Genomic DNA, 15040 nt, shown 5'->3' with positions numbered 1-15040 from the left:
CGAAAGCACTGCCTTCACCAGTAAGCAATCAACAACGGACAATTAGCTGTGAGCGTAAGCGCTGCTGCTAAACAAAAGTCAAATAATAGCGTTACCAGGAGCGGGGGCGCTCCACCGGTAAGATACCCCAAACAGCAATGAGGCAAACAAGAGCTGGGAGCGGGAGCGAACACACTGCCTTCACCAGTAAATAATAAACAACAGATAATTAGCTTCGAGCGTAAGCGCTGCTGCCAAACAGAAGTTGAATAAAAGCGTCACCGGGAGCGGGAGCGAAAACACTACTTTCACCGGCAAGCCACACAAAAACAAATTGGTTAGACACCAATAACATTGAGAGCAAGGAGGCCAACGAGTGCTAGGATCGGGAGCGAAACCACTGCCTCAACCAACAAACGCCGACACAAACCTGACTCCACGCTGGTCTGGTCTCAGACGATGATCAGCTAGCCACAGCCTCTGGAGGACGGGTTGCCCGCGGCTCCGACTGTCGTCACGAGGCTGCACGCAGCCAGCTGTAAACAAAAGTTTCCAACTTCCTTCTCAGCACAAAGTGCAACACGGTACATGCGCAGCGAGAAGATGAAAAGGAACAGATCCTCTTACGACACCGGAAGATATAGCCTTCCCGGTGTCACGTGGGGGTCACAGGTGACTATGTTGTTATTGGTACTCGAAATGTGCATGCGCGAGGTGGAGATATCCAGTGCTTTAAGCACCGCCTCTGGCGGTCAGTAAGGATGAAATAGAACAGCACGTTGATGATTCAAATACATCTTTCCTTCTCTTTGCCGAGACCATCATGAGAAGACCACATCTGATGTGCACAGTGAATGCAGCCATCGCTACATTAAGACAAATGTGCTTTAGGAAAAGACGGAGACAAACTTAATGAGACAATTAAAAGTCCAAATGTGCGAACGTAACGGCTGAGTCGCTGCGTAAACATCCGTGAGGAGATGAGACATTATTGTCGAGCTGGTTAATGGATCTCCATTCTCCTACGTGTATTTGGTGTGTTTAAGCCACAACTGATTTCAGTGCAGCTCATCATTAAATATTTATATGAAGACAATGGACCGAAGGTCCGGGTTTACAACAGCTGACAATTAGCGCATCATCGGATGCCTCTGGTTGGCTCTGGGATGAACAGTATGACAGTGTCCTGATATTAAAGATATCATTTGGATACATTTAAAAAAAGAATATTACTTACATGTTACATTTACATTTACATTTTGGGACGCTTACTTGTCATGTTTCGGGGTTGATTCTCATTGTTAAAACACGAAAAGCCAATTTCTTTGAATAAAGTGAAGTATCAAAGCTGCTGTATTACTGTCCAACATCAACAGGATGTGAACTATTGGGCACTCAAGAGCATTCAGCCTCAGCTGACCTTATTTAATGTAAATCTAAGGAATTTTAGGGCCCATCTCTGAAGATTAACTCTGTAATAGCATTAAGAGATCTTTAGGAAATGGTCGTCTAAGAGCCTGGTGCAACATGACCTCAAGACAGTGGAGAGAGTTTATTTCCATCTTAATTCCTCCGAAATGATCTGGGAATCCCAACTCCCACGATTCCTCCTTTGTCCCAGAATCATTGTCTCTTCCGGCACCGCTTGGCATCAGCCTGGCCGTTATCGTCCATGCCGTCGACCTTGAGGTGAGCTTTGCTGTACTGTTTGATCAGCGCTCCGGGGAGAAGAGCCATGAGGGCGATGGCCAGCAGCTGTGCCAGCGTCCCCCAGGAGAAGATATCATCCAGGGAGGAGATCTTTGAGAGGATGGAGCCCGTACGAACACAGATGAAGTTGTAGGGGATCAAACCTGGAGGAGACAGCAGCAGCTGAGGCATCAGAATCTCTGGCGTTTTTGTGTTGATGTGTGTGTGTGTGTTTTTAGTGTGTTTGTGTGGCCTCACCTATGAACACAGAGGAGAAGAAAATGGGCATGGGGATGTTGAGGACGGGACAGGTGATGTTAAGGAACCAGTTAGGAGTCATAGGGAAGAAACGGAGGAAAAGGAGGAAGAAGAACAAGCTGCTGCGATTTTCCTCCACCTGACCGATGGAGGAGGAAGAAGAGGAGAGGAGGAAGAGGAAAGATGGTGGGAGGGAAAAGTAGATGAAAGCAGCAACAGAGCGTCTCCTTCTTGTCTACATTATTCTACGTATGAAGGGTGCAAGTAAAAAAATCCTAAATAATAATACAAAAATTAAAAAATGAATAGCAAGTTGCAGAGGTTAGAAGAGGTAAGAAGATAAAAGGAGAAAAGAAGGTGAAATGTTTGCCTGTCAAATATCCAGGCAATGAAAATGATTTCTCCTCCATGATGTTCATATAATACTTACATTCACATTTCAGCTGCTATGGCGTTTGGTCACAGCGTCCATGCATACGTACTGTGAGCATGTTAACGTTGTGAGCATGCTTGCTCGGAGACGCCTACCTTCCTCTGCAGCAGGGCCACCTTCTCCGGGAAGAGCTGGACCACGTGCTGCTTCCCGAACGCAGCGGAGAGCAGGAAGCAGAAGGTGGAGCCGACAGTAGTGAGCATGCAGGCCAACAGCAGGCCCTCCCAGGGCCCGAATATGGCACCGGCTAGCATGTTCTGAAGGAGGGAGGGAGGGAGGGCCAGATAAAGACATTCAACGGTGGATCACTCCTCATTGTGTTTGTTCAAATGTCAAAACTTGATTCGAGAACATTCTTGGGATGCATTGTCTGAAATCAATAAATGATAACTCTTAATGTCACGTATGTGTAAGTACGTGCAGCGTGTCTCACCAGAAAGGAGGAGCCCGGGATGGCGAAGGACTGTTTGTAGAGGTAGGCGCTGCAGAACAGCAGCAGGACGTAGCCGTGATGTTCTCTTTTATAGAACTTGAGCATCTCCGCGAGCTCCCGCAGCTCATCCAGGTCCGACGGGAACTTGAGCCTGGATGGAAAGACACACGACAACAAGACTCGGTACCGACTGATTCATCTTCAGTACACTACGACTGACGATGTGATCTAAAACAGTTAAAAGGGCTGTCTATTTTACATTTCCTTGAGACTTACTCCCTACCTGTCCACCAGATGTCCTCATTCACCCGCTCACCTTGTTCTCACTTCCCTCATCACTCACTCACTACAAACACCAGCCCAGAGATGCTTTGTTCTTTTACCAGTTCATCCTAGTCTCCATGTACCGGCTTGTACTTTGGTTTTAAAGCAACCTGAACCTGCTCCTTTAGCTGGATCTGGACCAGAACTTCTGCCTGTCAGCTCATTTGTGCACAGTCAATCATTGACCATGACACCGATATCTGCAATAATAGTTCCTGGTTTAGCTCTAACTTTAATCATCGGGGGGGTTCCCAGCTGACATTAGGCAAAGGCAGGGTCGACCCTGGACAGGTCGCCAGATTATCACAGGGCTGACAACCATTCACACTCACATTCACAGCTACGGGACATTTAGAGTCATCAATTAACCTTAACCTAGCCAGAGAACCGGGAGAGAACCCACGCTGACACGGGGAGAACATGCATTTGTTGAGAAACTGTTAAATGTCCCAGTTTATAACCAATTACCTTCATTGTATTGGTCCAGCAGCTGCGTGACCAGATGTTAGCGTAGTTGCAAGAGCCATTTTTTATTTGAATGAAACAAACAAGCTTCATACAAACAAGGCTGCAGATATTTCTTCATCAAGAAAGATGAGGAAAGAAGGGAGAAGTGAGTGGGAGGGTAACAGGATACATTTGATTGAAGGACAGAAATAGTGTTGCTCCCTGAAGACTTGAGGAGACGTTAGGAAGACACACACACACACACACACACACACACACACACACCAAAATCCCCTGGTTGAAACTCAAGATGCTGACTTCCTCAACCATCTGCTCTGACATTCAGCATTCGTCGTTTCTACTGGTCAGTGGACAAACATTCTGCTCTGTCATTGGTCAGCAGGTTGATGATGCCTGAAGCTGAATGTTGGACAGTATTTAAGGAGGGAAATGTGTCATCGTTGGCAATTTCAATTCCGCTTACGCATAACCCCATGTGACACACTCAGGTCTCCATGCTCAGGGCTGCAGAGGTTTCACTCAAGCTGTGTCATATCAGGTTTAATGTTTTTAAAGAAACTAGGGTTACAATTAATGATCAGTTAATCCCTGAATTAGTTTTAATTCATTTGTAAGACTATAAAATGTCAGAAAATTGTGAAAAACAACCAAACCTAACTTCCGAGAGGCTATTCTTCAGTGTTTCCAACCAGCAGTCCAGAGAGAGACAGAGATTGCTACGCCTACAAATATCACCAAATTATCTAATTTATATTATAAATATTTTGTATTTTTTAAACTGACAGTTCCTAAAAATTACAATCACAATCTATCATAACGATTATCAATAAGTTTGAGCCATTTAATGAGATTAATTACATTTTAACTTAAAAAACCCTGTAATTTAGGGGTTGGAATGAGTACAGGGCCCACGATACAATATTATCACGATACTTCAGTCACAATGCAGTATTAAGGTTTGAAACATTTTGTGATATGTTGAGTATTTTCACAACATATATTGTAATATATTACCTTTTCCAGGAAACTAAAGGTTCACCCCAGGACTCAAATGGAGTCAGTTCACAGAAAACATGCAGTAATATGTCGTAATGTGATCTTGACCACCATCATGTCACTGAGGTCAACTAAAAGTTCCCACCTACTGAGGAAATTAACGTTATGTTGCTGCCCCAAGCAGGTAGAGCTGTGTTTTATTTACTTTTTATTGTTTGTGTATTATATTATTGTATGTTATGGGGTTTAGTTGAAAAAGGTGCAAATGCAAACTAAATCAATAAAAATCATTTGCATCAAGGTCACACGCTAAAACATGCACGTGGACCGGGCAGCAATTCATACACACACACACACACACACACACACACACACACACACACACACACACACACACACAGATGGGTCCTGCTGGCTTCAGAGAGTCTTGGTCGGCGTTATTCTATCATCCATAACCTCACACTTGACTGTTTGGCACATTGCAAGATGCCCCTTACAGACACACACACACACACACACACTGAGGAGTAATAAGATCAGTCCGATATGTACCGAGATGAGAGGGAGAGGAGATGTGGCAATCACAAACATTAGTATACTGAAAACCTCATTTAATTTTAAATAAAAACAGCAGTACTTGGTGTAGTTCTGGTTGTTGTAGTTTGGTATATTTAGTGTATTCTAATATATTCTTCATATTGTTCATCCTATAGATATGTACATGATGTTAATATGTATATTTACTCTGTAGTTACTGTTTTTTGGATAACCACCTGCTGTAACACAATCATATCCCGATGTGGGTTGAATAAAATGCATCTGTCTATCTGACAGGATTGTTATTGTCTGGTTTGTGACACAGAGCTGATGACCAATACCAGATTATTTTGTATTTTTTTTTTTTTTGTATTTGGAGAGGTTATTAATTCCTTTGTTCATTTGTGCTCCATAAAATTGAATGTCTTTTTCTTAAAGAGAAACTATCTGAGTAGGGAAGAAAAAACTGTTTCACATTCATAGCTGTGGGCAGTTTAGTTTCTAGGCCAGCTGATGTTCACCTTACTGTAACAAGCGACCACTGAGCCACTGCATTACCCAAGACCAGGGTATAATTGACCATAATTACTGTTGATGAGTGTTACCTCTCTGTATAAACAGTAAACATACCTAACCCTTGCAGTCAGGATTTTAATTCTCCAGTGTTTTTCAGAACTGGAAATTAAATGTATGCATGTTGGCTAAGAGAAAACAAGAGAAAAACTTAATGAAATTTATTATAAAATGAGAGAACAGATTAATTTCAATTTCGGTAATCCACAAATTTATTTTTTGAATTATAATGTTATATAATTATGATAAATAATACAATAATTATAATTACATATAACTACATATATGTAGTTGAATTTACAGTAGCAATAATTTCACAGCATTAAATGAGGTTTCTTCTTTTTCTAAGACAGCATTAAGTTCGGGTTTTAAAACTGCATTGCCTCTCTCCACTGTCCTTACCTGAACTCCTGGACCGCCTCGTCCTCCACCGCGGAGCCCGGCTGGACTTGCGCCGGTCCCGGGGGAAGATGAGTCGACAGCAGGTAGAGGAAGACAGTCGCCGCCGCCACAATGGCTGCCAGTCCCGCTAAGGAGCGCATGTCGCTCCCCGCTCAGGCGACTCTGTTCACCGGCGAACTGGATTTTGAAAGGAGCGAAAGAAGAACCGCTGGTGGAGTGGAGTGCTGCGGTTCAGTTGGACGACGCCGAGGGAGGGGGGTGTCGCTGACCGGGCAACAGGCTACAAGTGACGGTTGACATTCTGGCCGGGTTCGGCAGACGGATCACATGGCAGCCGGCGACCAACAACTTTCTTAATGTTGACGGAAAAGATCGCTGTTGACATTTGTGACATTTACTTCGTTTCGTGTTCGTCTCCTCCCTTTTCTCCCGTCACTTTCCAGATGAGGTCTTCAACAAGTTGCCCCAAAAGACGATTATTGAGCGGGTTCATGTAAGTTAACTTAATTTAGTGAGTTCAGCTGCTGTTTATGGGAACTCCGAATGCGCACTTACACAAATAAGCCACTAGAGGGCGACATGGCAACGGCCATCTGCTGTTGTAGTATTTATAGATCAGGATCATTTTTATGAATCACTGGCTTACTTCAAAATATGAAAACAATATTATTAAATAAAACAGGTATAAATGTAATAGTAGCACTTATATATTCTTAAATATAAATATATATAAACTTAAATATTCTATGCACGTTTTTGCATAGAAGTTAATTTCTCTGTTTATGTCTTCAAGTTGGATGGTGATAGGAAACTGGGTTGTTTTAGGAAAGGAATATTTTTATGGCAGACTTTATTTGTACTAGAGACAAAATACAGTATAATATTATAAATGTTAAAGATTGTAAAAGATGCTATGTAATTCTTCTGTTTTAGCCATTATTTATCTATCATAAGGCCTAAGAAAATTCATATCCCAAACTGCATCCTTTTTCAGTATCATATCCTAATAAAGACACCATTTATCTTCCTAAAATGCAAACATAAAACATTTTTAACGCAGGGACATGCATTTCATTATTGTGTTTATTTATTCAGCTATCGTTTGGCTGAAAACCATGTGAGACACATTGAGATGAGGATTTTTCAAAGCTGTTTCCCATCACTCTCACTGACCCACATCTTCTCCTGCAAAACAAATTCAGAACATTTAGTTACAAATGATGTGTGTCAACAGTGTTTACAGGTTTGTACTCTGATGTGGAAACACTGAGAAGATTCTTGTTCCATAAATTTGGAATATGAATGCATGTGAATGGCAATGACTGTGATGTGTAAGGTCAACATTAGCATGCTGTAGCACTACCTAGCTAGATTGAATTAATCGCTAAAAGCATCTGTGTTAAATTTAATGCAACACTCGCCTGCCAGCATGCTAATTGCCTCAAATCAAGCACACCTGCAGGCTACGTCACCTATAGGTGCACCCCGGATCTAGCTAACATGCTAAATGCTAAAATACTATGGAGATGTTTGCGTCCACGGAGGAACTTGTTAATATGTTGACGTTGACGCGTTATATTTTGCTCCCTAGCGTTTTTGAGGTACTTAGCTACGTAACTTGGGTATTTAAAGATACTTCATTACATCTGGAATCATCAAATGTTGAGCTTTGTACTCCAAAAGAATACATTTATTTAAGTTTGCAGGTCAAGATTTTAAAACCAAAACATGTGATCAACCTACATGAATACTTCAACTTATAAGGTTAAGTTGAAAAGATAATGTATTTAACATTACATTGTTTGTCTAGTACAGCCTAGTGGTGTGTGTAAAAAAGGAGAAAGCAACCTAACGTAAATCTAGTTCTTCTTTGAGTCTGTTATGTGACATTGAGGGGATGAAGATCAAAACAACCTCAATCCATTACACATGATGGCAGAAGAAGCACAAAGAAATTAGTCTGAACAACATTCTTGTGACGGTCGAAGCCTTGTATGAATTATGAAAGTGAAATAATGGAATTAATGGTGTTCGACCTTTCATATCGTCGGAGGTTTCATTGTTGTCGTTGTATCTGGCCTCGAGTTGGTCGAACCATCCTCCCTAATCTGCTGTAAAGCCACATCCTCTGGAATAACTGTAAGATTAGGACACTGCTGCAGTCATAACAGACCCACAATGCTTTTGGTTTGTGCTTCTCAATGTATGTAAGTACGACGTTCTCACTCACCTTCATTGTCCTCAGCTGCTGTCGCTTGAAGTCCAGCCGCGAGAACCACGAGCAGGAACACAATCTGAGCTTTCATTTCCTACAAGAGAACACATGCAATCCTCTGAAAATTTAAATGAATGATCCGTTTCCAATTGTCAATAAAAACTTGAACAGAGACTTAAAATAATAACTCACCTCTGCTGTTAAAGTGAGCAGCAGTGTGTGTTTAACAGGGAAGTTGCTGACTTATATACCAGACCAACAGGTCGCAGGGCGTCTCTGTCTACAAATAATCTCAACAATCCACCCGGTTCAGTTTTTGCAAAAAGACATTCCAGAAATAAATAGATCTATTCAAAAGCACAAAGCATGAAAAACAACTCCTCAATGGCTTAAGGGAACTGACTGTAATAGAGATTGAATCTGAAATGAAACGATGGAAGTTGGGTGTTTTTACATCCACGTCAGGTGAATAATGTAGGAATTATAGGCATTAAAGTGTTTTCTTATAGTTGGATGGATTATTGAATGGGCCCGCAGGCCTTCACCTGCAAAATACCAATTGAAGAGTCGCATACAATAAGGAAAAGGTGCAAGATGAACCCAAATATACACAAAAGAGGATGATGACACTCTTAAAGAAGACAAAGACACATACAATGGCTAAATAATCCCATAAGGAGAAACACAACTGCAAAGAGACACAAAAATACCACAAAAGACCACAAAGACACACAAAAAGACTACAAAGAGACACGGAAATACTACAAAGAGACACAAAAAGACTACAAAGAGACACACAAAGACTACAAAAGACAACAAAGGGACACAAAAAGACCACAAAGAGACACAAGACCACAACAAATATGAATAACTAAAGAAAAAGACTCCTGTGTCTGGCTCCTATAAGATGAATCAGGCGAGACAAGTCTGTTATAAACAGAAAATGTGTAATGATGAAGTCTTACAGCTGCTTAGATTCTACAGGGAGATTTGCATATTTTATTTATCCAGCAGCATCACGATAAATCCCCCAGTGGAGTCCAGGCACTGTTGACTGTGGTGGCTGATGGTTCTGCTGAGACTGGCAGTAGACTGGGCAGTGATGGGGAGGTTGAGGACTAGTAACAGCAGTATGAACATATTAGGTAGAGAGAGACACATTCTAAGAAGACACAGCAGCAAGATGAATAGAAAATGCATTTCCTGTGGAAAATAAAGTATACATGGGATTGCTGACTGCTGAAAAGCTGATGCCAAATTGCATTGCATGATTAAATGTGTAAGAAGAAGGTTATGTAGTAGGAATCGTTGGAAAAGTGAAGAAGGGTTTTTTTCAGCTAATGCTAATCAGAATTATTGGCTTTAAATGTAGAATGATGTCCACAATGTAGGAATGCTTTTGAATATTAGGGTGTTGAATATAGGGTGTTTGTGGGACACGATTCGATTTCCAGGGAGTTTATCAGATAGTAAGGCCCTATTTCTCTCTCAAGTTCTGTGTGTGTGTGCGTGCGTGTGTGTGTGTGTGTTTGTGTGCATGCACGTGTGTGTATGTGTGCGTGTGTGTGTGTGTGTGTGTGTGTGTGTGCGTGTGTGTCTGTGTGTGTGTCAGCACATCACAAGCACCTGTGTCTGCCAGTGATCAGCGGTTACCACGGTGATATTAACTGACAAAGGGAGAAAAGCCTGTCCAGGGTTAAAGCAGAGGAGCACCGGTCAGACAACATGTTCCCTGGCCAAAACTGTGAGACGTGAGGATCCCTTGATGAACAGTCGGTGCTCAATTTTTGTGTCCATCCATCCATCCATCGTCTACCGCTTATCCTGTATTCAGGGTCGCGGGGGGGCTGGAGCTGATCACAGCTGTCATTGGGTGAAGGTGGGGTACACCCTGGACAGGTCACCAGTCTATCACAGGGCCGACATGTAGAGACAAACAATCAATTTTTGTGTCTCGTGTCAAAAATGTGATCTTGAGGTCTGGTTAGAGAACTGGTCCATTTTGGTCCGTTTCAAATTTCCAGGCTCTGATTTATGGGGGCAAGGCAGAAGTTGGTGGGACTCTCACTTTCAGGCTGCTTTTACTAAATGTTTAAGTGTGTTGGGTTCCATAGTTACACGTCTATGACCAGCACAAGATTAGCTACATTTTCACAGAAAAAGTATGTTTGTAGAGTCAAAATTGTGGCATTGGGAGCGAGTTTGAAATATTTTTAATATAAACTGAAATAAAACTAGGGATGATGTCATCCACTCTAGGTCTGAACATTCAGCGCAATACACACCCATGATAAAAATCTGAAACATACTGAAAACAGTATCACTTTGAAATTATGATCATTTAAAAACTAAAAGATATCAAATAGCTGAATACATGTTTAATATTAAAAGTAAGTTGTTTAAAGTTTAAATGGAGTCTGTAGCTGAACATCTATGGGAAGGCCAAGCATTTCACAGTGGAGTATGTTGAAGAAGATTTGAAGCCTCCCTCCATAGATTTACATTGTAAAAAGAAAATGTTGAATAAAGCTTAATATAACACATGCACAAAAGTTCAAAACAGTCCCAACGTGTCCTTAAATAGAGGAACATTTTGATATTTTAATGTTTTTGTAGATTAAAGTAGTAGCCGAGAAGCAAATAACAAGGGGAAGATCTTGATATAATAAAGATTCAAAGAACAATTGTGGGAAATGCTTTGAAGCATGGAACAGCTGATACCATGATTGACAGCAAGGAAATCATTAGTGAGTGTGCATCAGCGGAGTGAATGACAGCATGTATGATGGCTGATCGGAGCGTGCAAAGGTACCGTCTTCCTGACTGAACTTGCTAGAGCCTCATAGGTTTGGGGTCGTTTTGCATGTCTGTGTCAATATGTCATCATCCGCCCATGATTTAGTCTAAAATGTCACAGTCGTCCGAGTCATTTTCCACTCACTCAACTCTGCTCAGTCAGCCACTCCCACCAACCAGCTGCAGCTCATCTAATCTACACAGTATATATGCTGCCCCTGCTCACTCACACATTACCAGGTTGTTCTTTGCATCAGCGACAGTAGCCGTCGTCATCTGTGGAGATTTGCTGAACTGCTTTTGGGTCTTATGCCGAGACTTGTTTTTTTTCACATATTAATTTATCTCATAACCGTAAAACCATAAAAATCATCAAAAGAGAATAAGAAAGTGTTGGTTTGCCTCTTCTATGTCGCCCAGCTGATGTTGTATATCCTGATATACTCAGGATATACACACAGATAATTGCGTTTTCACACCGCTGCGTGTGAGTGTTTTCTCAAAACCAGCCACTCAGATTCATAGAAGCGTTCAGATTTATTCGCTCTTCTCTACAGAAGAAAATATTTAACCAAATCTCTAATACAGAACATAAAGAAACGTTCCTAGTATATACATAAAGTTTGTTCTCTGGACAGATGGAGAAAGAAATGGAGAGCAGATATGGGAAGAGTAAGACATTTACAGAGAACACACCCACAGAATAGTGCTGTCCTAGCTGAGAAACAGTAAAGATATGCAAACAAATGTGCCTGACTGGAGCAATCCCAAAATACTCCTCACTTCTAATTCTCATTAAGTGTTTTTAATGAGCAAACAGTATAATACAACAACAACCCCAACCTTCAATTTGACTTTTCCTAGTAACGCATTAAATTAATCCTCACATTACAAGCTGCATGGCAAAAGTAGACCCAGGTGATCTTATTCAGGATTATTATTATTAATATTGTTTAAAAGGTGAGTGGAGGCTGAATGTCATATTGTAGCTCTGCATCTCCCCCTGGTGGGTGTTTTTGTTCACTACCGTATGTAAAGCTCTACAGTGATGGATAATTGTGGCAGTACATACAAGAAAGATACATTAATATAATTGTTTAATGAGTACTAAAAAGAGAGCAATGAGGGAAAGCATGGGGGTTGGAAATGGAAACTGTATTATTTCATGATTATTTGAATAAGATTTTTAGATTCTCTGTGCAACTCAACCCTTATCCTTTTGTATAAACTTTAACTGACCAAGTGTTTTACATCTCAGAATTTCTTTTAAATCCAGAATTAAAATGGGGGAATCTTTTTTTTAAATGTCAAACGGAAAGGAGTGCATCATTTTTCTATTTCATAGTTTTCCAAGTTTATGATTTGATGTGTGTAAAATTATGCCCACTACTTTCAAAGCTATGTTTACACCAAGTTCCACAACTTTGAGTCGAAAAAAAAAATGTTTCTGTTTGAAAACCATCATCATCACCATCAGAACAGCTTAATACTGCAACAGTTCCTCTCAACCCTTATGTGTTTTAGATATTAGCTGATTGTATACAACTCTTTTACTTACTTTGAATTACTTTGAATTTCATAAGAATTTTCTAAAAGTTTGTCAGGCATTTTCCGAATTCTAGGACTTTTGCAGGACTTAATATGTCAGCGTTATAATACATGGACTGTATTAATGCACTCAGAGTATATGACAGTCTGTGCTACATGTGAGGTCCTTTTTTAATGTTTTTCAAATCGCATGTCATTTGATAACATCAATTGGGCCAATAAACTCAACTCTAACACTCACTTTTTACAATCCACCAACACTGACGAAATGATCACTAAATCACTAATTGGCCTAGAGCTCACCTACATTTACTTTCAAGCCAATCACTTTTTAAGTATTCATTTCAGTGGGTGATACGGCAATGATCATGATTTTCTTCAGGCAGGATCACCATCCATGATCTTCAATGTAGCATTTAAAAGCCTGTTTTTTCAAACAGAGTCTGGTGCAGTGTTCCCTCTTCATAAACCAAACCAGGGATACATTACATCATTTCCAGCAAATGTCACAGAGAACAATGAGGATCTGTTTAAACCCAGAACCCAGATCTGGTCTGGCTCAACTAGGAACACTGAATCCCCCAGCAGGTCAGCGTGTTGCTCACTATGAGCCTGTTTGCAACATTATCCTCTCTCCTTCACTTCACTTCCAGTGTGGAGAGCGTAAATCGTGACAATGACTTTGGTTGGTGGATTTACAATCAGCGCTCGTCCATGACTTCAAGTAGAGATAGTGAGTTTATTGCATTTGGGAAGATTTTTATATATCAGTGGCGCTGCGCCGCTGTCTGCATGGGAGACACTGAAGTGGAAGGACCTGAAACTGTTAGTCTATTAACTGTAATGTGATACCAGGCGATCTCTCTGTAAGGCAAACAGTGGAGACATCTTAATTGTTCACAACCTAATATCACACCCTACCTCATGAGGGAAATGAGTGGTGCCTTAGGAGCAGATGGATAGCAGTTTACTTGTTTTGAACTGATTGATGTGAAAGTAAATGTCTCTGCAGAATCAGAGAGAGAGAGAGAGAGATGGACAAAAAGCAGACGTAGAGGTCAACATGACAAAACACAATCAGATTGGAGGTGGTTCTAACAGTGACTCTACAGATGGTTGATCATCACAAGAGAGTTGCTAACGTTTGTGTTGAAATTGACTCAACAGTTAAAATCAACGCGGGACTCGTCTGTAGCTGACAAACTGAACCAAACGATCACCGAACCGAGTTTCATTTGTTTTCCTCAATAAAAACTAACAGGGATTCGATTAATGAGAACATGTTGGATACCACATCAGTAACCAAAGCTTCATGACAAACACACTGGCTTAGTTGCATTGACATTAACATTATCATATTATGGCTACAATGTTCAAACTAACAGTCTGAGGCCTATTAGGCACAACTTTTATCACAAAAACAATGTCACACACAGATCTGTCTCTAAACGAAGGAACAAAACAATCTAGACCGATTATTCTAAAGTTATGAATGACATTGACTACCTGCTTCAATAACTGGTGATAAATGGTGTAATAAGTGTTGTTTCCATGATAGCGAACACACAGCTAATGTTCAAACACGGCTCTGTTGCTTCTGTCTTTGTCGGTGTGGTAAATAATGTAACATACGGAGTGTGAAGGGGATGTAACAGTGTCTCTGGCGGCCAGATTCAGCTCTTTTTTATGGCCACACACAATGCTGTCAGGTTTTTTTCTTCATTGTGCCAGACATTTGTTCACTTTTATTGTTATGCACAAAATCAAACTATGTAATTGTAAAGCTATATTCAAGTTGAGGTAACAGAAAGCTCTCAGGGTCAGGAAAAGTCAAATGTATCCTCATATTTACAATAAATGCTGAATGTACTCACTGTTTCTAAGATGCTTCGCTTTCCTCTCCTAAGATTAAATGTATAATGCAGGATTGTTGTATTTGAACAAAAGCGTTAATAAAAGTATAAAAGACTGTTGGTTTCTACATAGAGCTCACATTTGGCACATCTAAACTGAGAATTTAGAAAAATCTGAATTTCTGCTCTGTTTTCGATGAGGAAATGATACATCCAATACGATTTTATTTGGATGTTAATTTGTCTAAGTATAACTGAAAGGATTTGTTGAGTAATCAATGAGTAGATCAGAAAATGAATCACCCACTGTTATCTGTAATTGATTAATCCTCCATTGGGAAAGTAAACTGAACATCTTTGGTTTTCCCACCAGCAATTTGTGCTTTAAGTGATCTTAAGGACATTTTCCCACGGTTTTCTGGCATTTTGTAGACCAAACCATTAATCTATTAACAAGGTGTTGCTTAGGTCAGGTCAGGAAGGTGTTTGTGAAGCTACACGTTTAGTGCAAAAAGGAAAAACCTCCACGATGGATC

General features: G+C 40.6%; 1 protein-coding gene across 1 annotated transcript; it reads right to left on the bottom strand.

Annotated features, from left to right (window-relative positions):
• Window positions 1-755: 755 nt before the first annotated feature.
• Window positions 756-8586, bottom strand: LOC311020744 (transmembrane protein 41A-B-like). Its single transcript, XM_084020946.1, has 8 exons — window positions 8500-8586; window positions 8323-8425; window positions 8129-8229; window positions 6093-7277; window positions 2793-2943; window positions 2455-2616; window positions 1927-2065; window positions 756-1832 (listed from the first exon to the last, which is right to left on the bottom strand). Exons 4-8 carry the CDS (start codon window positions 6230-6232, stop codon window positions 1603-1605), a joined length of 822 nt encoding a protein of 273 aa, XP_083877072.1. The 5' UTR covers window positions 6233-7277; window positions 8129-8229; window positions 8323-8425; window positions 8500-8586; the 3' UTR covers window positions 756-1602.
• Between the last annotated feature and the right edge of the window lie 6454 nt (window positions 8587-15040).

This window comes from Eutrigla gurnardus (assembly GCF_963514095.1).
Source record: "Eutrigla gurnardus genome assembly, chromosome: 11".
NCBI classification, from domain to species: Eukaryota; Metazoa; Chordata; class Actinopteri; order Perciformes; family Triglidae; genus Eutrigla; species Eutrigla gurnardus.
Note: the sequence above shows the minus strand (reverse complement) of the source record. Positions and strands in the feature narration are given on the sequence as shown.